General features: G+C 41.4%; 1 protein-coding gene across 1 annotated transcript in view; it reads right to left on the bottom strand.

Annotated features, from left to right (window-relative positions):
• The window catches only part of ezrb (ezrin b), a 56,877-nt gene that overhangs the window by 22,434 nt on the left and 15,434 nt on the right, over positions 1 to 19,009 (bottom strand). The window contains exons 4-9 of the mRNA XM_036984802.2: positions 13,117 to 13,212; positions 8,581 to 8,703; positions 8,288 to 8,439; positions 7,691 to 7,774; positions 7,334 to 7,480; positions 1,140 to 1,236 (exon numbers count right to left, since the gene is read on the bottom strand). Of these exons, the coding sequence (XP_036840697.1) occupies positions 1,140 to 1,236; positions 7,334 to 7,480; positions 7,691 to 7,774; positions 8,288 to 8,439; positions 8,581 to 8,703; positions 13,117 to 13,212 (699 nt within the window). The remainder of the gene's footprint in view (positions 1 to 1,139; positions 1,237 to 7,333; positions 7,481 to 7,690; positions 7,775 to 8,287; positions 8,440 to 8,580; positions 8,704 to 13,116; positions 13,213 to 19,009) is intronic.

Genomic DNA, 19,009 nt, shown 5'->3' with positions numbered 1-19,009 from the left:
TGAAGGTTTGTGTCGAATTTGAATCAGGTTTTTGGGGCGGTGCTAAAGTGATATTCAGAAGTAAACAGTGTAATTTGAGAGTCATGATCGCTTGCATTGACGACGCAAAAAATGACTAGGTAACCCGCTTACCCTGTCCCTGTCCCTTTCTTGTTTTTAAACGATGAGAGAAGTGCTACACCTGGTGGAGAGAGATTGTAAGACAGAAATAGTTGCTTTATGCGTGCTGTACATTACGACATGGCATGTCAAGATGTAACGGAGGGTCAGTTTTGAACTTTTCTCCAATACTATAGAGCCATTACCATGTCGATCAACGCTTGAATAGAAACCTAGTTCACACCCCCGATTTTGAAGTCAACACAGTCGCCACAATCCCATTAGTTTTCTTTGTAGCCTCGTTTGAATGTCACGGTTGCGCACATTTGTATAGAACGGGGTGAGTTTACGTTACTTGGTTTGGCCCTGTAGTGTGGAAATATAGTGTAACTCACTGGAGCCGTTTTGGTTTGGCCCTGTAGTGTGGAAATATAGTGTAACTCACTGGAGCCTTCTTGGTTTGGCCCTGTAGTGTGGATCTAAACTGAGTGTACAAAACATTAGGAACACCTTCCTAATATTGAATTGCCCCCCCTTTTGCCCTCAGAACAGCCTCAAGTCGTAAAGGCATGGACTCTAAAATGTTTCAAAAACGTTCCACAGGGATACTGGCCCATGTTGACTCCAATGCTTCCCACAGTGTCAAGTTGGCTGGATGTCCTTTGTGTGGTGGACCATTCTTGATACACACAGGAAACTGTTGAGCATGAACAACCCAGCAGCGTTGCATTTCTTGACACACTCAAACTGGTGCGCCTGGCACCTATTACCATACCCTGTTCAAAGGCACTCCAATATTTTGTCTTGCCCATTCACCCTCTGAATGGAACACATACACAATCCATGTCTCAATTGTCTCAAGGCTTAAAATCCTTTAATAACCTGTCTCCTCCCCTTTATCTACACTGATTGAAGTGGATTTAACAAGTCACATCAATAAGGGATCATAGCTTTCACCTGGATTCACCTGGTCAGTCTGTGTCATGGAAAAAGCAGGTATTCCTAATGTTTGTAGACTCAGTTTATAGTGTGTAACTCACCGGGGCCTTCTTGTCGATGGGTTTGATGATGAACTTCTTGTCGTTGAAGGAGATGTTCCTGATCTCGCTCCAGGGGAAGCCGATCTTTGGGGTCAGTCTGGTGGGGGAGGAGGCAAACCAGTGTAAGTATTGTGTAGGCCGCATGTGCTTTAAACAGGTTGTCATTTATTGGGATGACTCATGTACTGGAGGCAGCTCTGCAGGGTGGTCACTAGCTGACACAGCCACAAAGTCATAAAATCTCATTTTAAACCTAACCCTCACCTTAACCCTTAACCACACTTCTAACCTTATGCCTAACCCTAACCCAAATTAAAACCAAAAAGCACATTTTTGTTTTCATGAATTCTTACGATATATAGCCAATTTTGACTTTGCAGCTAGCCCATCTAGTGGAAATCACTGCCTCCAGGACAAGCGTCTTTATGTGGCTAAATAGTGGACATTACAGTGTACATTTTCCATAGATTTATTCCAGATTATTTCCCAACTCACAGTCCAGGGTTTTTGTAGCCAAATCTTTCAATTGAAATGATTTTAGGCAGGAGGAACAGAGCTAGGTGGCTGGGCCCGCCCCTCCCCCTGGGGTTTGTGGTATATGGCCAATATACCAAGGCTAATGGCTGTATCCAGGCACTCCACGTTGCATGGTGCATGGAACAGCCCTTAGCAGTGATATATTGGTCATATACTACACTTCGTTGGGCCTTATTGCTTAAATATAGTGCACTACTTTTGACCAGGGCCCCATAGGGCTATGCACTACATATGGAAAAGGGTGCCATTGGTTACGCAGCCTGGGATGTGGTAGGAAACAATTGCAAATAGGATATGATTCATCCATGTGTGAGGCAGGACTGTGTGTTGTACTACTGTGTTGTACATGTTGGCCTCTGTATCAATAGGGCTAGGTGGGAGGAATCTGGGGTGGGGCTCGTCCATTGTGTACTAGAGAGAGACACATTGACTGGATGCCAATCTCATTTGGCAATTTACGGACACACACACGCGAGAGCACACACACACACACACAGTTGTTTGATCCGCCTCGCAGTGACACCCAGTGAGACACAGTGAAACCCTGCTGCTGCCTGAACTGGTATTTCAATTCCTGGGTGACATACACCTAACGAATCCCAGATCTGTTTGTGCTGTATTGTTAACACCTACGTCACGTTTTGTCACCTTTTGTACAAACAGATCTGATACCAGACTAGAGGTTATTTGAGCAGTTTTCTCTTCAACAAGCTTTCCCTGGAGATCCAAACCTGAACTCTACGGGGTATTTTAGCATCAATGTTAGTGAACACTGTTAAGTTAAAGGGATAGATAATTATTTTGCTCTGTACAGAAAGTGCTCCATCTTGAAAACATAACTGCTGACATGCTCCAGATCTCCAGTCCTGGGATCTCCAGTAGTTGTCTGTCTCTCTGGGCGTTAACTCTAGGAACCTGGTTATCCTGTTTGTGGTAGATGTGGATCAGGTAGAGGAAGACTGAGACATAACACTGATCAAGGTCTTATCTAGAGACATAGAGGAAGACTGAGACATAACACTGATCAAGGTCTTATCTAGAGACATAGAGGAGGACTGAGACATAATGCTGATCAAGGTCTTATCTAGAGACATAGAGGACTGAGACATAACCATGATCAAGGTCTTATCTAGAGACATAGAGGAAGACTGAGACATAACACTGATCAAGGTCTTATCTAGAGACATAGAGGAGGACTGAGACATAACACTGATCAAGGTCTTATCTAGAGACATAGAGGAGGACTGAAACATAACGCTGATCAAGGTCTTATCTAGAGACATAGAGGAGGACTGACACATAACGATGGTCAAGGTCTTATCTAGAGACAGAGGAGGACTGAGACATAATGCTGATCAAGGTCTTATCTAGAGACATAGAGGACTGAGACATAACCATGATCAAGGTCTTATCTAGAGACATAGAGGAGGACTGAGACATAACACTGATCAAGGTCTTATCTAGAGACATAGAGGAGGACTGAGACATAACCATGATCAAGGTCTTATCTAAAGACATTGAGGAGGACTGAGACATAACGATTATCAAGGTCTTATCTAGAGACATAGAGGACTGAGACATAACCATGATCAAGGTCTTATCTAGAGACATAGAGGAGGACTGAGACATAACACTGATCAAGGTCTTATCTAGAGACATAGAGGAGGACAGACATAACGCTGATCAAGGTCTTATCTAGAGACGTAGAGGAGGACTGAGACATAACCATGATCAAGGTCTTATCTAAAGACATTGAGGAGGACTGAGACATAACGATTATCAAGGTCTTATCTAGGCATGGCTAAGTGTTAGATTAGACGTTGTTTAACTTCTTGAGTGTAGGGAGCAGGATTTTCGTTTTTGGCAAAAAAAAATGTACCCATTTGAAACTGCCTATTTCTCAGGCCCAGAAACTAGAATATGCATATATATATGTCAGATTATGATAGAAAACACTCTAAAGGTTCCAAAACTGTTAAAATATTGTCTGTGAGTATAACAGAACTGATATTGCAGGCGAAAACCTGAGGAAAATCCAACAAGGAAGTGCTTTTTCCCAGAAAGCTCTCTGTTCCATTGGATGCCTTGCCTCCATTTAAAGGGATATCAACCAGATTCCTTTTCCTATGGCTTCCTCAAGGTGTCAATAGTCTTTAGACAGTTTCAGGCTTTTATTTTGAAAAATGAGCGAGAAAGATCACATCGCGTCAGTGGATAGCTGGGTGTTCGCAGAGTTTTGCAACAGAGTGGCGCAGCCATTGTCTCTCCCTTTCCTATTGAAAAAACTACAGTTGATATATTATCGATTATATATTTTTAAAACAACCTGAGGATTGATTATAAAAAAAACTTTGACATGTTTCTGTGGACATTACGGATACTATTTGGAATTTTTGTCTCTGATGTCGTGACCGCTCGAGCCTGTGGATTTCTGAACATAACGCGCCAAACAAATGGAGGTATTTTGGATATGAAAATAATCTTTATGGAACAAAAGGAACATATATTGTGTAACTGGGAGTCTTGTGAGTGCAAACATCCGAAGATCATCAAAGGTAAGTGATTTAATTTATTGCTTTTCTGACTTTCGAGACCAATCTACTTGGCTGCTAGCTGTTTGTAATATTTTGTCTACTGAGAGAGATGTTCTTACATAAACGCTTGTTATGCTTTCGCCAAAAAGCTGTATTGAAATCTGACACGCCAGGTGGAATAACAACAAGCTAAGCTGTGTTTTGCTATATTGCACTTGTGATTTCATGAAAATTAAATATTTGTAGTAATTTAATTTGAATTTGGCGCGCTGCAATTCAGCGGGTGTTGATGAAAATGATCCCGCTAACGGGATGGGTGCGTCAAGAAGATAAGGTAACCCCTTCCAATGACCCCTAACAACTGTTATCCACAGTACCCACAGAGGTTGAACAGAGATGTGTTCCATAGAGAATATATAAAGAATATATGGTGTGTTCTGCGTTATATAGAATCTCATAGAAATGTGAACATGTATGTGGATGGCTTTATCCAGCAATCAGGGACAATATAGGACAAAAAACATAAAATAGACCTTATTTTCTACAAACTAAAAGGTCCCAGTGGTGTGATATAGGGTTCAAATGGAATCCTGTCCTGATAGCTAGCTATATTTCTTCTGCTAAATGAGGGTGTGTGTTTGTTTGACAAAGGGCCTAAGGACTAAAACCTTGGCAGAATGGCAATATCTGACACAAAAAGGAGCAATGCTACGTTAGTGTGTGTGTGTGTGTGTGTGTGTGAGTTCTTGGCAGTAATGGTGCTACATATTGTCTATGGCCTGGAACCCTCTTCGCGGGGCCTGCGCTCTAAGTTAGTCTCGGATTCTTAAGGCACAGCTTGAAAAACCAGTCAGCGTTGCCATGGTTACAGCCGAGCCCCAGAATGCACAAACACACACACACGCATGCATACACACTCAAGGACACTAAGAACCCTACATACACACACAGAGCCCTGTGTTTGAGTGTCTCGCTCTTCTTTATGGTTAGCCAGATTTACAGGTATCAGACTACTAACTTAAAATAAGAGCGTTAGATTCATTTTAAAGCCATTCTATGGTACAAAAGTTTCTGTAAATAAACACTTTGATGGAACTCTAACACTCATCAATGTGTGCTTTGTATGGATTTAAAGCGAAACATAAAACCTCCAGACAATTTGGACACAAGCCACAATAATGTTGGTGGAGAGTAAGACAATGGGGAATCCCAAACAATCCAAGTTACAGCACACCATCTGTGGCCACTCAAGTTACAGAGTTACAGCATTGCCATCTGTGGCCACTCAAGTTACAGAGTTACAGCATTGCTATCTGTGGCCACTCAAGTTACAAAGTTACAGCATTTCCATCTGTGGCCACTCAAGTTACAGAGTTACAGCATTGCCATCTGTGGCCACTCAAGTTACAGAGGTACAGCATTGCCATCTGTGGCCACTCAAGTTACAGAGTTACAGCATTGCCATCTGTGGCCACTCAAGTTACAGAGATACAGCATTGCCATCTGTGGCCACTCAAGTTAGAGATACAGCATTGCCATCTGTGGCCACTCAAGTTAAAGAGTTACAGCATTGCCATCTGTGGCCACTCAAGTTACAGAGTTACAGCATTGCCATCTGTGGCCACTCAAGTTAAAGAGTTACCATCTGTGGCCAGACAGAGTCTTCTAGGGGCTCTTGGATCAGACAGCTTTCAAGAGACCTTTGGCATGGAGGGTTTAAACAGTGCATGAAGCTGTAGGGAGGGAGTAACGGCCGTTAACAACACAATCCAGCAAGAGGTTAGTCCACTGCACCCAAAACACTACTTTGGCATGTCTCCCAGACATACTTTTCTGTGCTTTTATCTGTGCTTGATTGAGTGGAGTAGTCCCAAAAGTGCAAAGTGTAAACCCCAATCATCTAGCACTCTGACAGGTTCACTCAAACGCTCAAAGTATTTGAAAATAAACAAATACTACTTGACTCCTCTGCCAGAGGGTCAGTGACTGCAGGGCCATCGGCTGTATAGAGAAGCTGGGGACACATATTAAATGAAATAAAATCACATTTTATTGGTCACACACATATTTAGCAGATGTTATTGCGGGTGTAGCGAAATGTTTGTGTTCCTAGTTCCAATAGTGCAGTAGAATATAACAATTCACAACAATACACACAAATCTAAAAATAAAATATATATTTATAGAAATATTAGGACGAGCGCAAAGTTGCTTAGGAGCTAAAAGCAGAGCTGCCATGTCTGTCATCTGGAACATTAAGTCACAATCTACTTTAACACATTACCTTTAGTGACCTCAAAGGGAACAAGTAGTTAACACATTACCTTTAGTGACCTCAAAGGGAACAAGTAGTTAACACATTACCTTTAGTGACCTCAAAGGGAACAAGTAGTTAACACATTACCTTTAGTGACCTCAAAAGGAACAAGTAGTTAACACAATCACGCAGTTACCGCATGTGTCACCCAAGCAATCTCGTAAAATATCGTACTTTTGAGCTTCAGCAAAGTGTTTGGTGGATCGCAGATTCACAGAGCAATCTTGGGTAGGAAGGAAGACACAGTAAAAGCTCATCAAAAGATAGAGAGAGTGGAAGGGAAGAGAGTTGTGGTAACTGTCTGGTGAGAATCATCTTCATTGGTACTGATTAAGTAAAGACGCGGGTTAACCTGTACGGCTCCAATAGTCAAATCCATTGGAATTAGGCTTCAATGTCTGACACAGAACTGTGGCTAAGGCCGGAAAACACACCGGTATCATTGACAAGCAGAACCAGAATGGGTAGATAGGCTACAGTACGTTAGACCTGGGTTCAAATAGTATTTGAAATCTTTCAGATGTGTTTGATTGAGCTTGTCTGGCTCAATGGAAGCATTGGGATAGACCCATAAGTGTAAACCTTGCCCAACTGGCACACCAGGCATTATCAAGCAAACCCAAATCAAGTTTTTCATGAATTGACCCCCTAGTGGTCAGTTCAGAGAGGGAACATGGGTGGTGTCCAGTAGGGAATAAACGTTTTGAAACAGACTGAAACTGGGAGGGACTACCTGGACATTTAAATGTTTCTTTACAAAACATTTTGCTACGGTGTGACCTACTGAACAGGACCCTGTTTCTTACTTGTCTTCCTTCTCGTAGATGTTGAGTCCCAGGGCATCTACTCCCAGCCACAGCTCGGTCCCCTTCTTGTTCTTGATGTCAAAGTAGTTGACTCCGTACATCTCCAGGTCCTGAGCTATCTTCAGGTACTCCAGCATGGCATCCTCCCTGCACAATCAAACATGACCAAATTAAGGAATGGTTTGGAATTGATTTGACTCCACACACAAACAACGCTGCTGTACTATTCATTCAACTGCTCTACAAGAAACTATTCACTGCTTTTTGAGGTACAACAAATAATGCAATTGACCTGTTTCCTTATGACAGGGACACCAACATAGAGATTCATACAAACCAAAACAGACCGAAACTCACTTGAGCATTCCACAGTGTTCCTCATGCCACACCTGGATCCTCTCCTCCCACTGATCCCTGGACAGCTTGTGCTGCTCAAGAACCCTACAGAGGAGGAGGAGGAGGAGAAAGAAGAGGAGGAAAAGGAGGAGAAAGAGGGGGAAGAGGGAGGAGAAGGAGGGAGGACAGAAAGGAAGAGAGGAAGAAGGAGGAGGAACAGAAGAGGGGGGTAAACAGAGAGTACACTGAATAAAGGGTACTCATGTTATGATCAATATCTGGATTCCTTTGTGTCTATGTATGTATGTGAACACAAAACTTCATCCTGTTCTGATTTATAACAGCAGCACACTGAGCTATTGTCTAGTATCTGTACTCCTGGCTTCCTATGTTCCAATGTCGATACTAGCATACCACTTAGAATGCACCCACAATACATTGATATGAATGAAGCAAAAAGTATGCTTCATGCTACTGTGCTAAAATAGCTCTCGGGTGTGTCCTAAATGGCACCCTATTCCCTATGTAGTGCACAACTTTTGACCAGGGCCTGGATAGGGAATAGGGTGCCATTTGGGACGCAGGCCTAGTGTGGGCTGGGAGTGGATCGACGCTCACCGCTGGGGCAGCAGACGGTCTGAGGTGAGGTAGCCGGGCCGGTGGAGGTCCCGGGTATAGTCTCCGAACTTGGCCTGGACAGAGTAGGAGGCCAGCAGCACGGCCGTCTCTGGGGGACAGTACACCTCATCGCTCAGGATGCCATCCTTCACCTGGACACACACACACACACACACACACACACACACACGCTTAACAACTTTGTTTGTATCAGCAATGAAGCATTGTGAGTACAAAGAATAGTATAACAGTGTGTGTGTGTGTGTGTGTGTGTGTGTGTGTGTGTGTGTTACCTGCATGAAGAACAGCTTCTGGGTGATGTCCTGGATGAGCTCCTCAGACACATCCTCGGGGAAGAACTTGGCGCGGAACTTGAACTGCAGCGGGTTCTCCTTCTTCACGTCCTGGGAAGACACCTGGTTGGAGAGAGACAATTTATTGATCATTGATTGATGTATGCCCTCTGAGAATGATCTGCGTCCCAAATGGCACCCTCTTCTCTATATAGTGCACTACTTTTGACCAGAGACCTGTAGTGCACTACTATAAGGGAATAGTGTGCCATTTGGGATGTAGCCCTATGTCTACTAGTTTCATGAGTAGCAAAGAATGATGGGATTGGATCAACTTTCTTTTTCCCGGAGGGTTAAATTATCTTGGACGCACGGTGCTGCATTCAAAAATGCACTGTTATTTTCCTCTTTAAAAAAGGGATGGGTAAAATGGTACTGATAAACTTGAATGATCCTCTGTAACGTTGTTTGTTTACTGGCATTGGTCTCTTCTTCTGTGTTGGCTCCGAAACAGGAACCAAAAGGTATTGATGAGGCGAATGGGGTGGCTGTGTGAAGAATGGGAAGTGAATGGGGTGGCTGTGTGAAGAATGGGGAGTGAATGGGGTGGCTGTGTGAAGAATGGGGAGTGAATGGGGTGGCTGTGTGAAATCACTGGAATGTTCCTAAGTAACTAAGTAAAGTTACTCTACTACCCCTATAACCATTTATATACCTTTCACTGTAAACTAAGTAAAGTTACTCTACTACCCCTATAACCATTTATACACATTTATACACATTTCACTGTAAACTAAGTAAAGTTACTCTACTACCCCTATAACCATGTATATACCTTTCACTGTAAACTAAGTAAAGTTACTCTACTTCCCCTATAACCATTTATATACCTTTCACTGTAAACTAAGTAAAGTTACTCTACTACCCCTATAACCATTTATATACCTTTCACTGTAAACTAAGTAAAGTTACTCTACTACCCCTATAACCACTTATATACCTTTCACTGTAAACTAAGTAAAGTTACTCTACTACCCCTATAACCACTTATATACCTTTCACTGTAAACTAAGTAAAGTTACTCTACTACCCCTATAACCATTTATACACATTTATACACATTTCACTGTAAACTAAGTAAAGTTACTCTACTACCCCTATAACCATGTATATACCTTTCACTGTAAACTAAGTAAAGTTACTCTACTTCCCCTATAACCATTTATATACCTTTCACTGTAAACTAAGTAAAGTTACTCTACTACCCCTATAACCATTTATATACCTTTCACTGTAAACTAAGTAAAGTTACTCTACTACCCCTATAACCACTTATATACCTTTCACTGTAAACTAAGTAAAAAGTTACTCTACTACCCCTATAACCACTTATATACCTTTCACTGTAAACTAAGTAAAGTTACTCTACTACCCCTATAACCATTTATACACATTTCACTGTAAACTAAGTTACTCTACTACCCCTATAACCACTTATACACCTTTCACTGTAAACTATGTAAAGTTACTCTACTACCCCTATAACCACTTATACACCTTTCACTGTAAACTAAGTAAAGTTACTCTACTACCCCTATAACCATTTATACACATTTATACACATTTCACTGTAAACTAAGTAAAGTTACTCTACTACCCCTATAACCATGTATATACCTTTCACTGTAAACTAAGTTACTCTACTACCCCTATAACCATTTATACACATTTATACACATTTCACTGTAAACTAAGTAAAGTTACTCTACTACTCCTATAACCACTTATACACCTTTCACTGTAAACTAAGTAAAGTTACTCTACTACCCCTATAACCATGTATATACCTTTCACTGTAAACTAAGTTACTCTACTACCCCTATAACCATTTATATACCTTTCACTGTAAACTATGTAAAGTTACTCTACTACCCCTATAACCACTTATACACCTTTCACTGTAAACTAAGTAAAGTTACTCTACTACCCCTATAACCATTTATACACATTTATACACATTTCACTGTAAACTAAGTAAAGTTACTCTACTACCCCTATAACCATGTATATACCTTTCACTGTAAACTAAGTTACTCTACTACCCCTATAACCATTTATATACCTTTCACTGTAAACTATGTAAAGTTACTCTACTACCCCTATAACCACTTATACACCTTTCACTGTAAACTAAGTAAAGTTACTCTACTACCCCTATAACCATTTATACACATTTATACACATTTCACTGTAAACTAAGTAAAGTTACTCTACTACTCCTATAACCACTTATACACCTTTCACTGTAAACTAAGTAAAGTTACTCTACTACCCCTATAACCATTTATACACATTTATACACCTTTCACTGTAAACTAAGTAAAGTTACTCTACTACCCCTATAACCATTTATACACAGTTATACACATTTCACTGTAAACTAAGTAAAGTTACTCTACTACTCCTATAACCATGTATATACCTTTCACTGTAAACTAAGTTACTCTACTACCCCTATAACCACTTATACACCTTTCACTGTAAACTATGTAAAGTTACTCTACTACCCCTGTAACCACTTATACACCTTTCACTGTAAACTAAGTAAAGTTACTCTACTACCCCTATAACCATTTATACACATTTATACACATTTCACTGTAAACTAAGTAAAGTTACTCTACTACCCCTATAACCATGTATATACCTTTCACTGTAAACTAAGTTACTCTACTACCCCTATAACCATTTATATACCTTTCACTGTAAACTATGTAAAGTTACTCTACTACCCCTATAACCACTTATACACCTTTCACTGTAAACTAAGTAAAGTTACTCTACTACCCCTATAACCATTTATACACATTTATACACATTTCACTGTAAACTAAGTAAAGTTACTCTACTACTCCTATAACCACTTATACACCTTTCACTGTAAACTAAGTAAAGTTACTCTACTACCCCTATAACCATTTATACACATTTATACACCTTTCACTGTAAACTAAGTAAAGTTACTCTACTACCCCTATAACCATTTATACACAGTTATACACATTTCACTGTAAACTAAGTAAAGTTACTCTACTACTCCTATAACCATGTATATACCTTTCACTGTAAACTAAGTTACTCTACTACCCCTATAACCACTTATACACCTTTCACTGTAAACTATGTAAAGTTACTCTACTACCCCTGTAACCACTTATATACCTTTCACTGTAAACTAAGTAAAGTTACTCTACTACTCCTATAACCACTTATACACCTTTCACTGTAAACTAAGTTACTCTACTACCCCTATAACCACTTATACACCTTTCACTGTAAACTAAGTAAAGTTACTCTACTACCCCTATAACCATTTATACACATTTATACACATTTCACTGTAAACTAAGTAAAGTTACTCTACTACTCCTATAACCACTTATACACCTTTCACTGTAAACTATGTAAAGTTACTCTACTACCCCTATAACCATTTATACACATTTATACACATTTCACTGTAAACTAAGTAAAGTTACTCTACTACTCCTATAACCACTTATACACCTTTCACTGTAAACTAAGTAAAGTTACTCTACTACCCCTATAACCATTTATATACCTTTCACTGTAAACTATGTAAAGTTACTCTACTACCCCTATAACCATGTGTGTGACCTCTGATGTGATACCAGAGCCATTTGATACATACAGTACATATCCTGTATATACAGCTCTGGTGATAACCATCTGACCCATTTGGAAATGCTGCACATTGACGCAGGCTCAACTCAATTCCACAAACACATGTGGAGGTGTTTTACCTATAATGTAACTATACTGTAGATATACTGTAGCTATACCGTCGCTATACTGGCAGTACAGAGTCTACATGATCTACAAATGAATGAAGACAGAGCAGTGTGAGATTTCTGTTTGCTCAGGAACAACAGCAAGAGTGAAGTAGAACTAGTATTTTAGTTTCTAGCAGTTCACTAAGAGTTCACACTACCGACTGCACAGGAATTTCATTGCAGTGGATTCACTGGAAATTGCTTACATCACAAATGGCGCCATATTCCCTGTAGAGTGCACTACTTTTGACCAGAGCCCCGTGGGGATCCTTATGGGCCCTGGTCAAAAGTAGTGCACTAAATAGGGAATAGGGTGCCATTTGACAGAGTCCCTGACAGGATGTGAAAATAAAAGAAGAGAGATTAAGAATTAGCCACAGGAGTGAGAGAGGGTGGCCATTGGGCAGCCGCAATGCATGTATGTGAATTCAATAATGCAGTGAGTGAGTGGCAAGCAAATGTAGTGTGGAGTGATTTGACCCCGCCTTTAAAAGAATGTGCTCTTTTTGTATGGCCTATTTTATTTTGTTTACCATAGAATGGTTATGGAGTCCAGCGGTTTAAGAATACAGCAGGAAATGGTTTGAGAATGCCTGAGCAGATATGGACAAATATTTGTACAGTACTACATCAGGCAAAATACAGGGGACTTGTAAAATTTGTAGTCCTAGATTAACCTTACCTTTTTGTCAAGCTTCAGCCAGGTGAGGTATCCTTTACCGTCTACATACTGAAGACCAGAGTACCAGACCTCCCTCAAGCCGATGGTCTTCACCACCTGTGAACGAGAAAGAGACAGTACTATGAATCAACACTGTCAGTAAGACAGTTACTAGAGACAAACTGTACATACCAAACACAAAATAAATAGGATACACTGTGAAGGCAGGAACCTGAATTGAGATCTGAGCACTTCTTGATAATTGCATAAATCATGCATTGATGTCAATGGAAGATTTGAGTGAAAACTCAAGTTACATGCACAGATCTCCAGGCCAAAATGAATGGATATAAGTAAACAATGTATAGTACCTCTATATATTAAATCCACTAGCTTACACAACTGCCACACGGCAGTAGTATATACAGTACTGGTCAAACCTACTCCAAGGGGTTTTCTTTATTTTGACTATTTTCTACATTGTACAATAATAGAGAAGGCATCAAAACTATGAAATAACACATATGAAATCATGTAGTAACCCAAAAAGTGTTACATCTAAATATATTTGAGATTCTTCAAAGTAGCCACCCTTTGCACACTCCTGGCATTCTCTCAACCAGCTTCATGAGGTAGTCACCTGGAATGAATTTCAATTAACAGGTGTGCCTTGTTAAAAGTGAATTTGTGGAATTTATTTCCTTCTTAATGCGTTTGAGACAATCAATTGTGTTGTGACAAGGTAGGGGTGGTATACAGAAGATAGCCCTATATGGTAAAAGACCAAGTCCATATTATGGCAAGAACAGCTCAAATAAGCAAAGAGAAACGACAGTCCATCATTACTTTAAGACACGAACGTCAGTCAATACGGAAAGTTTCAAGAACTTTGAAAGTTTCTTCAAGTGCAGTTGCAAAAACCATCAAGTGCTATGATGAAACTGGCTCTCATGAGGACCGCCACAGGAAAGGAAGACCCAGAGTTACCTCGGCTGCAGAGGATAAGTTCCTTAGATTTAACTGCACCTCAGATTGCAGTCCAAATAAATGTTTCACAGAGTTCAGACACATCTCAACATCAACTGTTCAGAGGAGACTGTGTGAAATCAGGCCTTAAAGGTTGAATTGCTACAAAGAAACCACTACTAAAGAAAACCAATAATAAGAAGAGACTTGCTTGTGCCAAGAAACACGAGCAATGGACATTAGACCAGTGGAAATCTGTCCTTTGGTTCCAACCGCCATGTCTTTGTGAGACGCAGAGTAGGTGAACGGATGATCTCTGCATGTGTGGTTCCCACCATAAAGCATGGAGAAGGAGGTGTGACGGTGCTCTGCTGGTGACACCGTCTGTGATTTATTTAGAATTCAAGGCACACTTAACCAGCATGGCTACCACAGCATTCTGCAGCGATACGCCCTCCCATCTGGTTTGCGCTTAGTGGGACTATCATTAGTGGGACTATCAACAGGACAATGACCCAACACACCTCCAGGCTGTGTAAGGGCTATTTTTCCAATAAGGAGAGGGATGGAGTGCTGCATCAGATGACCTGGGTTCCACAATCCCCCGACCTCAACCCAATTGAGATGGTTTGGGATGAGTTGAATCACAGAGTGAAGGAAAAGCAGCCAACAAGTGCTCAGGATATGTGGGAACTCCTTCAAGACTGTTGGAAACGCATTCCAGGTGAAGCTGTGTGTTATTTCAGAGTTTTGATGTCTTCACTATTATTCTACAATGTAGAAAATAATAAAAATATAGAAAAACACTTGAATTAGTACGTGTGTCAAAACTGGACTGGTACTGTACATCGATTAAAAACTTGATCACTGCCTGGTACGGCAATTGCTCGGCCTCCGACCGCAAGGCACTACAGAGGGTAGTGCATACGGCCCAGTCCATCACTGGGGTAAAGCTGCCTGCCATCCAGGACCTCTACACCAGGCGGTGTCAGAGGAAGGCTCTAAAAATTGTCAAAGACCCCAGCCACCCCAGTCATAGACTGTTCTCTCTACTACCGCATGGCAAGCGGTACCGGAGTGCCAAGGCTAGGACAAAAAGGCTTCTCAACAGTTTTTACCCCCAAGCCATAAGACTCCTGAACAGGTAACCAAATTTGCTAACCGGGCTATCTGCATTGTGTCCCACCACCCGCCAACCCTTATTTTTACGCTTCTGCTACTCTGTTCATCATATATGCATAGTCACTTTAACTATACATTCATGTACATACTACCTCAATAAGCCTGACTAGCAGGTGTCTGTATAAAGCCTTGCTACTCTTTATTCAAATGTATTTTTACTGTTTTATTTCTTTACTTACACACACACACACACACACATACACACCATTGGTTAGAGCCTGTAAGTAAGCATTTCACTGTAAGGGGTATTCGGAGCACGTGACAAATGAACTTTGATTTGATTTGTAAAATAAACTAGATTGTAGCACCAGTGCTGCATGATCACAAGCAGAGCAGAGCATCTTGTATAAACAGGCCTTTGAGCCCTGTGGCATTATGTTGGCACGGCCCAGAGCGCTTGCCCTTAAAATGACATACTCAGGTACCAGGCTTAATCTGGCCAGGCCTCATAGGATTACACTTTTCCCAGCCCCGGACATACGGGTTAGCTCCTTCTAGCCTGGAGCCAGATCTGATTGTGCTGTCTTGCCAACTCCTATTGGTCCCAGATCTGTTTCTTATGTTTTGCCAACTCGTATTGGTCCCAGATCTGATTGTGCTGTCTTGCCAGAGTTGATAAAACAGCACATACAGATCTGGGACCAGACTCAGCTCCTTCTCCACAGGAGACTTTGACTGGAAAAAGCAGTAAGATCAAATCTGCACTGACTGAAAGCAGCGAGTAGCTAGCCACAACAACGTCATATATATTCAGTTGTTGTGCTTCAATCAATAGCTAGAGGACTCCTGATATCTCCAGGAGTGATAAGTACATTTCTATCCTAATCTGTTGTTGTCTAGTACTGTCTTTTTTCTAGCTAGTGCCATCTACTTTAAATGTTGTCTTTCTCCACTCAAGCTTAACATCGTTGCCATCTACTGCCCACAAGGTAATCATCGAGTTCCTTAATGAGCTTGACACCTTCATAATCTAATTTCCTGACAATGGCTCAACACTCATTGTACTGGGCGACTTCAACCTCCTGGCGTCTGCCTCCGATTAATTTCTTTCCACCTCTTTCTTTCCACTCATTTCCTCTTTTCCCAGTCCCCTGCCACTCACAAGGCAGGCAATGCGCTTGACCTCATCTTTACTAGATGCTATTTGCCTACTAATCTCACTGCAACCCCATTCTAGGTCTTTGATCACTACTTTGTTTCTTTAGTAGTTTCCCTCTCCTCCAACCCTACCAACTCATCCCCTACCCAGATGGACATCCGCCATCGCAATATTCATTCTCTCTCTCCCACTACCATCTCCTCTTCTATCCAATTATCTCGCTCTAAATCCTTCTCCCTCCTATCTCCTGATTCTGCCTCTTTGACCTTACTATCCTCCCTTTCCACATCCTTTGACTCACACTGCCCCCTTTCCCCCCGGCTGGCTCAGCCCTTCCCTCCTGCAACGTGGCTGAGTGACTCATTGCAAGCTTAAAGAACAGTGCTGCAGGCAGCTGTGCAAAAATCGAGGGGAACTAAACTTACGAAGGACCGTTCATCCTTTCACTCCCTCCTCCCTACCTTCTCTTCCTCTGTATCCTCTGCTAAAGCTACTTACTATTTTTGCTAATGACATGGCACTGGCATTAAACAAAGCCTGTCTGTCTATGTATGCTGATGATTCAACCATATATGTGTCAGCAACCACAGCAAGTGAAATCCCTGCAACCCTAAACAAAAAGTTGCAGTCAGTTTTAGAGTGGGTGGCCAGTAATAAACTAGTCCCAAACATCTCTAAAACAAAGAGCATTGTATTTGGTACAAATCATTCCCTAAATCCTGGACCTCAGCTGAATCTGATAATAAATAATGTGGCTGTTGAGTAAGTTGTCATGGTCAAAACATATTAATTCAATGGTTGTAAAGATGGGGAGAGGTCTGTCCATGATAAAGAGATGCTCTGCTTTTTTGACACCACACTCCACAAAGAAAGTCCTGCGGGCTCTAGTTTAATCTTATCTTGATTCTTGCCCAGTCTTGTGGTTAAGTGCTGCAAAGAAGGACCTAGAAAAACTGCTGCTAGCCCAGAACAGAGCGGCACATCTTGCTCTTTCTTCCCTGTAATCAGAAGGCTAATATCAATAATATGCATAGCAGTTTCTCTTGGTTAAAAGTTGAGGAGAGACTGACTGCATCACTTCTTGTTTTTATAAAAACAATGTGTTCCAAATAGTTTGTATAGTCAACTTACACACAGCTCTGACACACACACTTAACCCACCAGACCTGCCACCAGGGGTCTTTTCACAGTCCCCAAATCCAGAACAAATTCAAGAAAACTTACAGTACTATATAGAGCCATGATTGTATGGACCTCCCATTTCAGATTGCTCAAGGGAACAACAAACTTGGTTCAGATAGTTTGTGTACATACTCATATGTAGGTTATGTCAGATGTTTTAAATGTATGTAGTTCTGTCCTTGAGCTGTTGTTGTCTATTAATGTTCTGTATTATGTCATGTTTTATGTTTTGTGTGGACCCCAGGAAGAGTAGCTGTTGCTTTTGCATTTTATCACTCTAAATTTCAAGCTTCTGCATCTAACCCTAGGAAACTCTTTTCCACCTTCTCCTCCCTCCTTAATCGTCCACCCCTCCCCCTCCCTCCTTCCTCTCTGAGGACGACTTTGTTAACCACTTTGAAAAGAAGGTCGACGACATCCGCTCCTCATTCAATTAGCCTATTGAGTCCACTGGTCCCACTCACACATAACTATCCTACGCCTTGACCTCATTCTCCCCTCGCTCTCCAGTTGAAATTCTATGACAAGTGAGGTCCGGCCGCCTGACAACCTTGACTCCAAACCCCCCTCCCCCCTTCTCCAGCCAGCTCTGGAGACCTTTTCCCATTCCTCACTTCCCTCATAAAATCATCCTCGACCACTGGCTGCATCCCCTCTGACTTTAAAATGGCTAGAGTCTCTCCACTCCTCAAAAACCAACACTCTCACTGGTCTCCCTTATGTATCATCTTTCCAAAACACTTGAGTCTTTGACCAACTCTCTCGCTATCTCTCTCAGAATGATCTTCTTGACCCTAACCAGTCAGGCTTCAAGACAGGTCACTCAACCGAGACGGCTCTTCTATGTGTCACAGAGGCTGTCCTCACTGCCAAAGCTGACTCATCTCCTCTGTTCTCATCCTCCTAGGTGCCTTCCGCACCATGAAGCATCAGATTCTCCTCTCCACCCTCTCAGGGCTGGACACCTCAAGCATCACATACTCTTGAACTGCATCCTACCAATATTTTGTCTTCTTTTTGCAACAACAAAAAAGTGATGTTAGTGTGTAGTTCCAGTAGTTAGCTGTCAAAAAAGTAAATAACTACTGAAAACACTACCAAGATCTGAATTTAGTTCAACTACCACCAAGCTACAGTAAAATGTAATTAAATGACTACATATAGTTCACTACTGGTCTACTACACTGGTCTACTCCCCAACACTATGCCTCTATTGTTTGACTTCTGAGGAACCCTAATAGTGAATGACTAGTGTGTACTGTCTGTATGACTGGTTCCTTTACAACACACTGGAACATTAGGAAATGATGGGCTGGGAATTGCCAGGGACCTCACGAACCAGTATTATCATTATACTTAGGTGCCGATACGATATGTATTGCAATTCGATACTATCATTCTATTGCGATTCAGTGTCACAAACATATTGCTCACCATATGTTTGCTGCAGCAGAGGGAGAAGAGAGAGCCATGAGAAAACCAGTT

This window comes from Oncorhynchus mykiss, chromosome 8 (genome assembly GCF_057628025.1).
Source record: "Oncorhynchus mykiss isolate SJ-2025 chromosome 8, ASM5762802v1, whole genome shotgun sequence".
Lineage (NCBI taxonomy): Eukaryota > Metazoa > Chordata > Actinopteri > Salmoniformes > Salmonidae > Oncorhynchus > Oncorhynchus mykiss.
The sequence above is the reverse complement of the archived record's forward strand: the minus strand, read 5'-3'. Positions and strand labels throughout refer to the sequence as shown.